The sequence below is a fragment of the Rhineura floridana genome, chromosome 4, assembly GCF_030035675.1.
Source record: "Rhineura floridana isolate rRhiFlo1 chromosome 4, rRhiFlo1.hap2, whole genome shotgun sequence".
Taxonomy (NCBI): Eukaryota; Metazoa; Chordata; class Lepidosauria; order Squamata; family Rhineuridae; genus Rhineura; species Rhineura floridana.
In genome coordinates this window covers 31079110-31093404 of record NC_084483.1, presented here as the reverse complement: position 1 = coordinate 31093404, position 14295 = coordinate 31079110, and the positions used below count along the sequence as shown (strand labels likewise).

At 39.1% G+C, this 14295-nt stretch overlaps 1 protein-coding gene across 2 annotated transcripts in view; it reads right to left on the bottom strand.

The window, feature by feature from the left end:
- NBAS (NBAS subunit of NRZ tethering complex) overlaps positions 1-14295 on the bottom strand; it is a 297038-nt gene that overhangs the window by 64686 nt on the left and 218057 nt on the right. For both annotated transcript variants that reach the window (XM_061622739.1, XM_061622740.1), the window contains 4 exons: positions 12493-12827; positions 6807-7028; positions 5389-5591; positions 655-744 (listed from right to left, as the gene is read on the bottom strand). In XM_061622739.1, coding sequence (XP_061478723.1) covers positions 655-744; positions 5389-5591; positions 6807-7028; positions 12493-12827 — 850 coding nt within the window. The remainder of the gene's footprint in view (positions 1-654; positions 745-5388; positions 5592-6806; positions 7029-12492; positions 12828-14295) is intronic.

The window sequence follows — 14295 nt, the reverse complement described above, 5'->3', positions numbered from 1 at the left end:
TGAAGGAGACAATTTATATTTGATTTCCTACAACTGCAAAAAGAAGCAGAGGTAAATAATGCTTCATAAAATGCAGATTGTGAGCCCTGTTCATGACTATATGAATATATCAAGCTAGATCTAAAAATGATTGTTAACAGCTCTTGACAACAAACAAACAAAAGGAATCTGAGAACAATGTTACAGAGTTATCAGAAAAACAGTAGTCTATTACAGGACACCTTAGTAGTGAACAAAGGGTGTTTTAGTGGAACGGCTGCTGAAGGTTTTTTTCACATGCAACTATTGGTGAAGCCAACTGAAAGTCAAAAGTGTTTCAGTCTGAACGTGAGTAGAACCTCCTCTGCATATCTACCCTGATCAATATGGGGATGGTTAGAGATTGAAGTGTGTGTGTGTGTGTGTGTGTGTGCGTATGCACCCACGAGCGCATCATGCAGGCAATGGAACAAAGGTTTGTGCTTGGGGCTTTTGTTCACACCCCTATCCCCATCCCCATTTTGAACATTCACATGACAGATAGTGGGGACTATGCAAAATCTGAAAAAAATAATCAGCACTACAAATACCTCCGCTCTAACATCCTAGACAAGTATACCTTACAGAGGACTAACCAGTGTAATCATGTTTGTGATATACCCACAAAGCTCTTACCTGTTCTCAGCACTTGTGTGGACAGCAGACACAATATTTTCTAAGATCTGGAAAGGATCTTTTTTGAAAGGAGATTGAGCACCATTTTCACTATCAAGGGAACACAACAAACACAAGGCTGTAGAAATACTCATTTTAGAACAAATGCTTCAGAATCCTTAATGCTTCGAGTGTGTAATTCTATGCTATTTATCAAGCAGTAAATCACTGCAAATTACACATTTTTCTACTTGAATTTGTTTTACCACTGTCACAACAAATAAAACAGGAAACATAAAGCAAAAATGCAAGACCCCCAATTATCCCAAAAGGAGAAAGACTAGAATAATTTGTTACCTGAGTTTTACTGTATTTGCAAGTAGAAGCTGTCATATTTAACAACATTAACAAGGCAACATGCATACTTTTGTGGTACTCAAAGTTAAGCCAGGCTCCTGTACCACATTTACTGAAGGACGCACACGCATGTGTTCAGAAGCACATTTCAGCACTTGGTCTAGGGGCTTGCAAAAGGCCCCCCCACAATCTTCACTTCCTCCCCTTACCTTGCCATGCTGTAAACAACTTACCTTCAAGCGAGGGAAAAGGTGGTAGCAATGGAAATGGTAGCGGGTGCTCCAGAGGCACCAATGGAGGGTGTTTCCATGGCCTGAATAGAACTACCAATCCCATTATCCTCGGGGGGGGGAAATTGTCGGTATATCCATTTCTTCCATTGGTGAGGAAGGCCTTCTCTCCAGTCAAAGTGATGCACGAAACATTAAGCTCCTGCCGCCATATGTCTTCTTCTCCAAAGTAAGTAACTAGGTACTTGGGTCTTACATTCCCAAGTCTTTATGTCTACTCAGAAATAAGTTCCTTTGGGTTCAGTGGTGCTTACTTCCATATAAGTGTGCACAGAACTGTAGCCTAAGTGCATGAACACTCTTCAGTATCAAAAACTCGTAAAAAACTAGTATAACTGGAAGACGGCAGAGACAGTACTCCCCTCTATGATGTTTTAGAGTTCGATAGAAGGGAGTTGTTGTTGTGAAGAAGCATTCAATCAGTAGCATAATACTAGCAGGACATGTGATACTTTTAACACATTGTTTGAATCTTAAAGATTACCTCCCCTTCTTTTGTGCCTTTGTATGAAGAGTCAAAAGCAGTGCCTGGTGGTGGTGCACTCCTCACAAAAGATGAGAGCATGTAGGAAGTTAGAGATTTGTCAAAAGTCAGACAGGAGTGTCTTTGAAGTGATGAATAACTCTACTTGAACAAGGCCAGATCAGCTAAGAAACTAGGTCCACTTTTTAATCTTCACATTGAATCTGTGCAAGAGCTGCACTCATATGAATATAAGCACTACCGATGGGCATGCCTGAACTTCTATACCCTTCACATGCATTTCAAGGACAGAAGTACATCATGCTGTTTATATTTCTGCATCTCCCTGATTTTACGGAAAAAATATGAAGTGTTTTCATATATAAAAAATATATGAACTATGAAATAATGGCTGACTCATTGGAGATTTGCCCAAGTTTTACTCTTTCAGAGGTACCATAAGGGTCAATTTACAGTAATAAGTAATTTTATGTAGAAACTGCCATGTTTGATGATCTCTTGCATGGAAGCCCTATTCACTTATTCTCCCACAGACACAATTACCATTGAGTAAGGGAGAGAAGGTGAATGCATGTTGGAGCCCAAATGTCTGCAGTGAGTAGGCTCCATATATTATGTAAAATCCTGATATTCCAGAATTCTTAATGACATAGGGAGCCTTTTGTTGTTGTTGTTGTTATGCGCCTTCAAGTCGATTACGACTTATGGCGACCCTATGAATCAGCGACCTCCAGTGGCATCTGTCATGAACCACCCTGTTCAGATCTTGTAAGTTCAGGTCTGTGGCTTCCTTTATGGAATCAATCCATCTCTTGTTTGGCCTTCCTCTTTTTCTACTCCCTGCTGTTTTGCCCAGCATTATTGTCTTTTCTAGTGAATCATGTCTTCTCATGATGTGTCCAAAGAATGATAACCTCAGTTTCATCATTTTAGCTTCTAGTCATAGTTCTGGTTTAATTTGTTCTAACACCCAATTATTTGTCTTTTCGCAGTACATGGTATGCACAAAGCTCTCCTCCAACACCACATTTCAAAGGAGTTAATTTTTCTCTTATCTGCCTTTTTCACTGTCCAACTTTCACATCCATACATAGAGATCGGGAATACCATGGTTTGAATGATCCTGACTTTGGTGTTCAGTGATACATCTTTGCATTTGAGGACCTTTTCTAGTTCTCTCACAGCTGCCCTACCCAGTCCTAGCCTTCTTCTGATTTCTTGACTATTGTCTCCATTTTGGTTAATGACTGACCCGAGGTATTGATAATCCTTGACAAATTCAATGTCCTCATTGTCAACTGTAAAGTTACATAAATCTTCTGTTATCATTACTTTAGTCTTCTTGATGTTCAGCTGTAGTCCTGCTTTTGTGCTTTCCTCTTTAACTTTCATCAGCATTCGTTTCAAATCATTACTGGCTTCTGCTAAGAGTATGGTATCGTCTGCATATCTTAAATTATTGATGTTTCTACCTCCAGTTTTCACACCTCCTTCATCTTGGTCCAATCCCACTTTCCGTATGATATGTTCTGCATATAGATTAAACAAATAGGGTGATAAAATACAACCCTGTCTCACACCCTTTCCGATGGGGAACCAATCGGTTTCTCCATATTCTGTCCTTACAGTAGCCTCTTGTCCAGAGTATAGGTTGCGCATCAGGACAATCAGATGCTGTGGCACCCCCATTTCTTTTAAAGCATTCCAGAGTTTTCCATGATCTACACAGTCAAAGGCTTTGCTGTAGTCTATAAAGCACAGGGTGATTTTCTTCTGAAATTCCTTGCTCCGTTCCATTTTCCAATGTATGTTTGCGATATGATCTCTGGTGCCTCTTCCCTTTCTAAATCCAGCTTGGACGTCTGGCATTTCTTGCTCCATATATGGTAACAGCCTTTGTTGTGGAATCTTGAGCATTACTTTACTTGCATGGGATATTAAGGCAATAGTTCGGTAATTACTACATTCTCTGGGATCCCCTTTCTTTGGAAGTGGGATGTATATTGAACGCTTCCAGTCTGTGGGCCATTGTTTAGTTTTCCATATTTCTTGACAGATTTTAGTCAAAATTTGGACAGATTCAGTCTCAGTAGCTTGTAGCAACCTGATTGGTAAGCCGTCTATTCCTGGTGATTCGTTTCTTCCAAGAATTTTAAGAGCAGCTTTCACCTCACATTCTAAAATTTCTGGTTCTTCATCATATGGTTCCTCCGTGAATGAATCTGTCATCCTGGCATCTCTTTTATAGAGTTCTTCAGTGTATTGCTTCCATCTTCCTTTTATTTCATCTCGGTCAGTCAGTGTGTTCCCCTGTTGATTATTCAACATTCCTACTCTTGGTTTAAATTTCCCTTTCATTTCACTAATCTTTTGGAATAGGGCTCTTGTTCTTCCCATTTTGTTGTCCTTTTCTATTTCTATACAATAACTATTGTAATAGTTTCCTTTGTCCCTATGTACTAGTCGTTGTATAGTTGCATTTAGGGTTCTGACTGTGTTTCTATCTCCTTTTGCTTTTGCTTTCCTTCTCTCTTTAACCATTTGAAGAGTTTCTTCAGTCATCCATTGAGATCTTTCTCTCTTTTTAACAAGAGGTATTGTCTTTTTGCATTCTTCCCTGACTTCATTCCATAGTTCTTCTGGTTCTCTGTCAACTAAGTTTAAAGCCTCAAACCTGTTCCTTATTTGATCTTTAAATTCTGCTGAGATGTTATTTAAATTGTATTATGGCATTATGAGTGCTTTGTTGTTCTTCTTTAGCTTTACTCTGATTTTCGATACGATCAGTTCATGATCTGTACCACAGTCTGCTCCTGGTCTTGTTTTTGCAGAAAGTATGGAACTTCTCCACCTTCTGTTTCCAGTTATATAATCAATTTGATTCCTATATTGACCATCTGGTGATGTCCACGTGTACAGTCGTCTTTTTGGTTGCTCAAAAGATGTGTTAGCAAGAAACAAATCATTGGCTTCACAGAATTCAATAAGTCTTCTGCTTCATTTCTGTCACCTAAGCCCCATTTCCCCATAATTCCTAGTTCTTCTCTGTTCCCTACTTTTGCATTCCAGTCCCCCATGATTATCGTCATATCTTGTTTTGGTGTGTGATCAATTTCCTCCTGTACTTCTGCGTAAAATCTCTTCAATTCTTCTTCTGCATTTGATGTTGGAGAGTAGACTTGGATGATGGTTATGTTAATAGGTTTCCCGTTTAATCTCATTGATATCACTCGCTCAGACCTTGCGTTGTAGCTCCTAATTGCTTTTGCTACATCACTTCTCACTATTAAAGCAACTCCGTTTCTTCTTGATTTCTCATTTCCTGCATAAAATATTTTGTAGTTGCCTGATTGAAAATGTCCCATTCCAGTCCATTTTAATTCACTCACGCCAAGTATTGTAATGTTGATATGTTCCATTTCTTGCTTGACAATTTCTAACTTTCCCTGGTTCATGCTTCTCACATTCCATGTTCCTATTGTGTGCGTCGTACAACTCCGGACTCTCCTTTCGCATCTGTGCGCATCAGCCTCTGGGCTTCCTTTTGGCTTTGACCCAGCTGCGTCATTAGTTACAGCGCTAACAATATACTTTAAACATTTCAGGTTTATAAATTTAACTCACCTTAAAGCACCCACCACGTGATTTACAGCTGTCTTTACTATATCTTTAGGTGAGAGTCCCAGATCTCCAACAGCAACTTCCAATAATTTCTGTATCATATTCAGGGGCTGACCATCTACACACATAGTTACTGCTTGCTCACTGATTTTCTCCTTTTCTGACCGGGATAAATCATACTGATGCCCATATTCCTGTAGTATATTCTGGAAAGAGAGGTATTTTAAATATACATGGGACAGTCCACTTTTTCTTCACAGGATTTATTCCTTATAGGTCAACAATAATTAAACTGTCAGATTTAATTGCTAAGAAGAAGAAGCAAGAGATGACCTCAGCGAAACACTCAAAACAAAAAGCTCTGAAGCAAGGCTTACTTTCAAGTAAACATACTAAGGATCTGGCTCCATGAGCATTTGTCTATGTTGCTGAATGTTTGTCAGGCTGAGAAGAATGGTTCTGCCTAACTGTGAAACTTACAATGATCTGTTGTCTTCATGTAACATGTTCTCAAAAAAAAGAAATGAAGTACTAGTTATACCTTTATCCCTGGCTGCACATGAAGATTACAATAGGAGCTATTATTTCCACCTCTGCACAAAGCAATTTTAGGAACTAATCATACAGGACTAGAAACTCATAATGCTGTTTTAGGAATTTTTATGCTTACATATATTTCTGTGTACTTTTAAAAAATAAGTTGCTACTGTTTTTAGCATAACTTGGCTTTGCAACATCCTGAAACTGCATTTGATTTGACCAGTTGTGTACAAAGGATATTACTTGCATAGCTGGCAAAGATGAAAAAAATGTATTTATTTTATAAGTAGTAAGAGACTGTGGGTTGTGTGTCTAATGTTGCCAGGGCCCTTGTGCTAGTGGGGGTTTATTTCTCAATCTTGCACAACAGAGAAAAACAGGAATCCAATGCAACAGGTCCACTGGCAGAACCATTGTACAACAGCTTGTGCTAGCAGAAATGTTGCAAATGTTGCAAAACTACCTCTTACTTTCCTATATCCTAGAAACTGTACACATAAATACAAGCTGTCCACTTTGAGAACCACTTGCCCTTGTGGAAGATGACTCACTAGCAGGAGAACTTCAACACAAACTCTTTTTAACTTAGCACTATGTTGAATACAAACCCATAAAAATATTGAGTATCATCTATTTATTTATTGTGCAGATTATACATTTATAGACTGCTAAACATTAGGAAATATAATAGTTGTGTACAACAATAAAAATACAATAAATAAGGTTAACAAAAACAGTTTTCAAAAAAAATGTTTTTGATACTGCTAGTGAGCCAAGTCATCCTGTTGGAAAAGCCTACAGAAATAGGAACATGTTTAGCATCTGATATGATTATTATGTGTAACATTGATTTGATTAGACTGGAAAAAAATGTCATTTACCTGGTCACTGTTTTTCAGGTAAGAAATAAAGCTATGGCTAAGTGTTTCCAGGTGTGCAAGAGATTGCTGTAGATGATTCAAAGCATCTTCATAAGTGATGTGCCTGTTCGCCACTTCTTCTGTGTTGTCCCCCTCAGAGGTCCTTTTCCCAGCTTTTTCAGCAACGTGTTTCACTGACTTAATAGCCTTCTTTGTCATCTCTACCCGGGAATCAACTGACAGCTGTGAAAAGATAATGTATGTTTCATCATAAATTGGCATTGACATTTGAAATACAAGAGGTGCCTATGTGCACATGAATCAGGGAGTAGGAATAACTGAGCAATACAGAAACACTGATTAAGATATTGTCTTTGCTTGTAAAGAACAAGAATGTGTTAAATATAACAGAAAACGAGCAAGAGAAAGTCTTATTACTTAAAAAGAGCCATTCCTTTTAAATTTCTTATCCTATATTAGCTCATTTTTGTCACTCCTACGTTTTCCTGAGTGATTCCATTATCTAACTTTAAAAGTTCTTCCTTTAAAAAAGCAAAACAAAACAGAAACAGAAAGAACTTCTCCTCCTAAAGCATAATAGTCTGCAGTAATCTTGGAGCCCAACTTTATATTCTTCAAATTGTTTGACAAATTCCCTTTAAGCTACCAGCTAGCAGTTTTCTGCTCTTATTGAAATGTTTTTTAAAAAAATCACGTTAGCCTATGGTTCAAAAAGGAGACTAAACAAACAGGGAGGCAACAGAAGGCCTGCACAATTCCATTTTTCCCTGTAATAAATCTATCACAAAGGCACACAGTGGTTATTAACCAATTACATATTGTGACTCTCACTATATTATTATAAGAACATAAGAAGAGCCTGCTGGATCAGGCCAGTGGCCCATCTAGTCCAGCATCCTGTTCTCACAGTGGCCAACCAGGTGCCTGGGGAAAGCCCGCAAGCAGGACCCGAGTGCAAGAACGCTCTCCCCTCCTGAGGCTTCCGGCAACTGGTTTTCAGAAGCATGCTGCCTCTGACTAGGGTGGCACAGCACAGCCATCACGGCTAGTAGCCATTGATAGCCCTGTCCTCCATGAATTTGTCTAATCTTCTTTTAAAGCCGTCCAAGCTGGTGGCCATTACTGCATCTTGTGGGAGCAAATTCCATAGTTTAACTATGCGCTGAGTAAAGAAGTACTTCCTTTTGTCTGTCCTGAATCTTCCAACATTCAGCTTCTTTGAATGTCCACGAGTTCTAGTATTATGAGAGGGAGAAGAACTTTTCTCTATCCACTTTCTCAATGCCATGCATAATTTTATACACTTCTATCATGTCTCCTCTGACCCGCCTTTTCTCTTATCATTGGATGCTATAGATTCTGCCACCTCACACAGCAATCTTTTTTGTGGGTGGGGAAATGGTCTAGACTGGACTGCACCACAATTTCCTGATCCTGGTCCATGAGCTATAAATGGCTGCCACAGAAAGGCAACAACATATTAAAGAACACTTCTCAGCTACATTCTCGCTACCGAATCATAAACTATCCTCAAGAACAAAGGGCAAGCTACTCTGAGTATAGCTCCTACAAGGTGAGTTATTTTTAGTTCATCAACATTGTGCCCACTGGCCTGGAGGAACAGAAATTGAGTTTTTATCTCTCCTTACAGCCATTTATCCTTGGGCAAAGTTTTATAGTTCTGAATTCCCAATTTACATGATAAATTCTAGTTCATGTACTTGCTTGTGCTGCCTTCATCTTTTTATATAGTGCTTTCAGCATGTGAAGTGTTGTAACATGTTCTCCATGACCTAATGCATGGCCGTTTGTTTAGTTTGGTAACCTGACCAGTTCCAAAGCCAAGGTTGAGTATCAATGCTCATATAACAAAGGATCTGCTCAGTTAATATATTAATTAATTAATATAATGCTGGGAAGAAGCGTGGGATATAAATGTAATAAATAAACAAATACATATGGAGGATTTATTTGTTTCATTTGTTCATTGCCTTATACAAAAAAATTCTTATGGTGATTGAACTCTTAGAACACAGACCAGCAGTTACACAGAAACACAGTAAGTAAAGCATTAATTATACATTAAATCTACAAAATGAAGGACATCCTGCCACTCAGCATAGTAACAGTATGATTTCCATTAAAAACTACCAACCCACAGAAAATTAACAGTCAAATGCCTGGGAGAGGGGAAAATTCTTTTCCTGGCAACCCAACAGATGTAAACAGCGCCAGGCAATTCTCCTTGGGGACAGCATTCTATAAATGGGGGTGGAGAGCACTAGTTAAAAGGCTGTTACTCTTGTTGCTACTGCCCACGCTTCTGCTGAAGAAGGCACTTGGAGGTGGGCCTCCAACGAAGACCTCAGGATCCTGGGGGGTACACATACTGTAGGAAAAAAGCATTCCATGAGGTAATGGGATCCTGAGCCGTGTAAGGCTTTATATTTTAAAACTAGCACTTAAAATTTGGCTTGGCAGCGTACTGGAAGCCAGTGCAAAAGAGCCAAAATTAGTGTAAAATGTCTGCTGAATTCTGCACCAGCTTCAGCCTCTGGACCATCTTTAAAGGCAGTCCCATGTATAATGAGCTGCAGTAATCTAACTGTAAGATTACCAAAGTATACACTACTGAAACCAGGCAATCCAGGTAGAGTTGTACTGGAACACCAGCCAAAGCTGGTAGAAGGCACTCTGCCACTTGTGCTTCCAGTGACATAAATTGGTCCAGATATACCCTTAAGCTACAAATCTGCTCCTACAGGGAGATCTGGTTGAACACAGTTTATTCAGGCAGAGAAGCCACGCACTAACAGCATCTCTATCCTGTCTAGATTAAGATTCAGTTTGTTGGTCCTCATTCAGTTCATTACTGCAGTCAGGCACTGGTTCAGCATGTCCAGCACCATCCCTACTTGAGATGAAAAGGAGAAATAGAGCTGCATGTCATCTCTGTATTGATGACAATGCACTCCAAAACTCTGGATGATCCTCTTCAGTGGTTTCATGTAGAAGTTAAGTAGCATGAGGGATAAGACTGAATCCTGTGGAACCCTTTACTGAATGCTCTACAGGGTCAAACAATATACCCTGAGCACCATCTTATGAGGGCAGCCATCCAAGTAGGACCAGAACTACGGCAAAGTAGTACCACCCACCCTCAACTTGGACAGCTACTTCAGAAGGATACTATAGTTGACGGTATCAAAAGCCACTGAGATATCAAGGAGAATCAACAGAGATACACTCCCATTCTTTCATCCAACAAAGGTAATCATAAGAATTATTTAAGAATAAGAAAGTAGACCTAGCTTTTTACATGTTATGCGAAATAACTTGATTAGCATATCCATTACTTTGCTAGGAGAACCATTTCCACCCTTTCCTTTTCTGCATTGTGAATTAAAATGCCCAAATTCTGGTTAAAGTGATGCAGATGACAGCATTTTGCATACAGTTGGCTTGGTTTGTTGGATGCTAAAGAATAGCAAACGGGTTTGGCATCCTCTGAAGTCACAACGATTTTGCAAGCAGAGATTAGACCATTTAAAAAGACTAGGACTTTAATTGTACTTTAATTGTACATTCATTTCTGTATAGTGATAAACTGAAACTGTAGCACTATCAAAATATAATTCCCTGCATTTCCTAAATACTGTGAAAAGCAATTTACTTATTTCAAAGGGTGGTTTTTTTTGGGGGGGGGGGTGTGAAGAATATCTGCTGCCACTATCCAAAATAGATTTTAACAAGGTCCAATGCAGACTTCTTTTACGAGGGAGGAAGGCAATTGACTTGAAATATAAATGAAGTTTCACTTCTATGCTTCATTATCAGAGGCAAGTTACCAGTTTGTGCACTATAAAGTTCATTCAGTCTGGTTTAGGGATGGAAGGAGCTGTCGTAAGGACATAAGAAAAGTCTGCTGGATCAGACCAGCGGCCCTTCTAATCCAGCATCCTGTCCTCACAGTGGTCAACCAGATGCCCATGAGTATCCCGCAAGCAGGACCTGAGCACAAGAACACTCTCCCTCCCCCTTCTGCCATTTCTAGGAACTGGTATTTGGAAGCATATCACCTCCAAATACGGTCGCAGAGCATAGCCTTCATGGCTAGCAGCCACTGATAGCCTTATCCTCCATGAATTTGTCTAGTCCTCTTTTAAAGCCATCCAAGTTGGTGGCCATCACTGCCTCTTGTGGGACTGAATTCCACAGTTTAACTATGCACTGTGTGAAGTTCTTTCTTTTGTATGTCCTGAATCTTCCAATATTCCGTTTCATTGGATAGCCACAAGTCCTAGTGCTATGAGAGAGGGAGAAAAAAAACCCTTCAATTTTAGTACTTTGTTTTCCAATGTTAAATTCAGTTCTCCACATTTCTGCAGCAATTTGTGATTTTTCTTTTTATAAAAATGAAAATTCTTCAGCATTTTATTGTGAATTTCTGCAACCACATATTTTTGTATGCAGTTTTGACTACGTACATATTTTGTAAGCCATTCTCTTAATATAATGCATTTTGTATGCTATTTTTACCAATATTCATTTTATGCACACTTTCCCCTAATATATGCCTTTTGTAAACATTCTTTGTTTGGAGAACTGCATCACAAAATTTGGGTATGTGCGAATTTTGAAGGATGGGTATGTTTTGGTTCTTATATTGCAAATCTGATAATATTTTAATCAAATTTCTTCCCCATCCATAACAATTCTGTACTGTAGCTGAAAATGGTGCTCTCACACAATGGCTGTGTTCAGACATCACACTAAACCATAGTTTAGAGTGATGAGAACAAGGCAGTGAGAGGTTCAAATTCTACCCTCCTTTAGTGTGGTCACAAGGAGGAACTCAGAAGTTATGCTTCCAATTTCCATTAACCACTGTTCAGTATGTCACCAAAACCCTAAACCATAGCTGATCTTAACTATGGTTTGTTGAAACATACCACCTTCATAACCTATGGTTTTAGATACACAATAGTTATGATTAATCACAGTTTTTAAATTCAGACAACACAAGATGTGATTAATCTAAACTGGAAGCAAAATTGCTGAACTGCTTTCTTGCTGCTGTTCTAGAGGAGAAGCAGGACGCAAGTGAGAGGCTCATTTGAATTCTTGCTTGAGAGATACAGGGTCAAAGCTGCCTTGGCCACATAGACTACTTGCACAATCCTTTGCATCCTTGACTAACATAATAGGATGCTAGGCATACTTTGAGACTAATCCAAGATACATGTTTCTATGTTATTTTGAAAATTCAATTGAAAAATAGTATTTGAGGGGTCGTATCCACATAATGAGTTGAATCTAATTCTCTCTTCAATACAGGAGGCATTCAAGAGGCAGCTGGACAGCCACCTGTCAGGTATGCTTTAAACTGGATTCCTGCATTGAGCACAGGGTTGGACCTGATTGCCTTATAGGCTCCTTCCAATTCTACTATTCGATTCTATGATTCTATGATTTATGTTGGTTGAAGGGCTTCTGATCCAGCAGATGCCTCTACTAACAGAAGGGTGGTGATTTTTTCAAATGCCCCTTCCTCCTGTGTCCTACGAAATCTGCTCTAGAGGATCAGGGGACCCTCCAACAACTTATCCAAGTGAGAAGCAAAGTGTTAGAACACTTGAAATGAAATATCTGAATTTACACAATAACATTGTAAAATTGTACTTACCTTGGAGACAGCCTTTGAGGAAAAGGTAATTTCATCCATTAAATTGATAATATCTCCTGGGTGAAGTCTATCAAAATACTTGGCACAGATATCATACGAATGTAGCCATTCAGCTATGGTTTCTGGAGCTCTTTTAATAAGATGAGGATCCCCATTCCAGAAAAGTTTTTTTATCCAGATGGCATAGACAGAGCTTGGGGATAGCATCCTTCCATTTTTTTCTGGGATTTTAGGAGCAAGTTTGGAAATGGATAGAATGTTTTGACTTGTGAGGACAGGATCCAGAGCTTCCAGAGGGTTCACATTTTCTTCTGTAAGTTTTTTGTAATTAAGACCTAATAACAGAATGACATGAGCAAAAGTTCTTAAAGTTATATCACAACTAGCAAACTCTGCAATAAAATGAGAATCACTATTTATGGATGACAAAGTTCTACCACCAGCAGCACAGGTGGACACCCTCCATGTTAGTACTCACTCCCAGCTTCTGGCAATGCACACCTGTACTATGGAAAGGCTGTTGTAAAGAACAAAACACCCATTTTAAAAAAAGGAATGCCCAAAGACTCACTAAAATGAACCTGATCGCTACCGACATTGCATAGGTGCTCCCATGATCTCTTACTATTTAGCTTGTTTTAGGTGGTTCACAGTACAGCCCTATGTAATTTATGCAGAAATAAGTCCCACTGTGTTCAAGGGGGCTCACTCTGGGGTAAGCAGGCACAGGATTGCAGCCTCAGAGTGACTTTATGAACTCGTAAGTTTATGAAGGTGTAATAGTAGGTAGAGGAATGCTGGTGGAACTATGAGTTTGATGCTAGAGCTGGTGAAGGGTGGGTAAGAAATCTAATAAAAAACAACAGTAAATGCTACTGATCTAACATGTAGGTTTTCCCCTCCCACATGAAACATGTCCACACATAGATATATAGAAAAAAAATGTTGCTGAACTTTCACAAATCTATAAACTTATTTCCCCCAGGTTGTGTCCAGTGGTAGCTTTGCCGTAACAGAAAGTGATTCTGCTTGTGGAAGGTAGAGTGCACATTTTCTTAAATGCCCCCTACCTACTTCATGGCATACCTCATTCTGCTCCAGAAGGTCTTGCAACCCTCAGATGTTTGAAGGGGATAGGGGGATTAAGGGCATAGGAGCACTTGGCACAGAGACCCAGAGCAAGACCCCTCCCCAACACACAGAAGTTGCAACAGTTACTCAGAGAGGACAAAAATAAAGAACATGACCTTTACAATGAGAGGCCAGAAGAACAGTAGTGAATATTGATCTGCTCAAGCGAGACAGGAAAAACAAACTAATGCTCCAGGAAAAGGGGATTAAGTGCTTCCTGTGCAGTGATGATGTTTTCCCTGTCTCAAGCAACTGGAGAGGAATTCCAACCCAGTGGAATGTGGTGCTCTGACTTTCATGAGCAGAAGCAACCTCTATTAAAGTAAAGCTGATACTGATTTATTTATTTATTTGTTTATTATTTGATTTATATCCCCCCCTTTCTCCCAGTAGGAGCCCAGGGCAGCAAAAAAAAGCACTAAAAACACTTTAAAACATCATTAAAAAGACTTTAAAATATATTAAAGCACAACAACCATTAAAAACATATTAAAACAAAACAAAAACATTTTAAAAACATTTTTAGAAAAGGTTTAAAAATATATTAAAACACAATTCCAACACAGATGCAGACTGGGATAAGGTCTCTACTTAAAAGGCTTGTTGAAAGAGGAAGGTCTTCAGAAAGCGCAGAAAAGATACCAGAGATGGTGCCTGTCTAATATTTAAGGG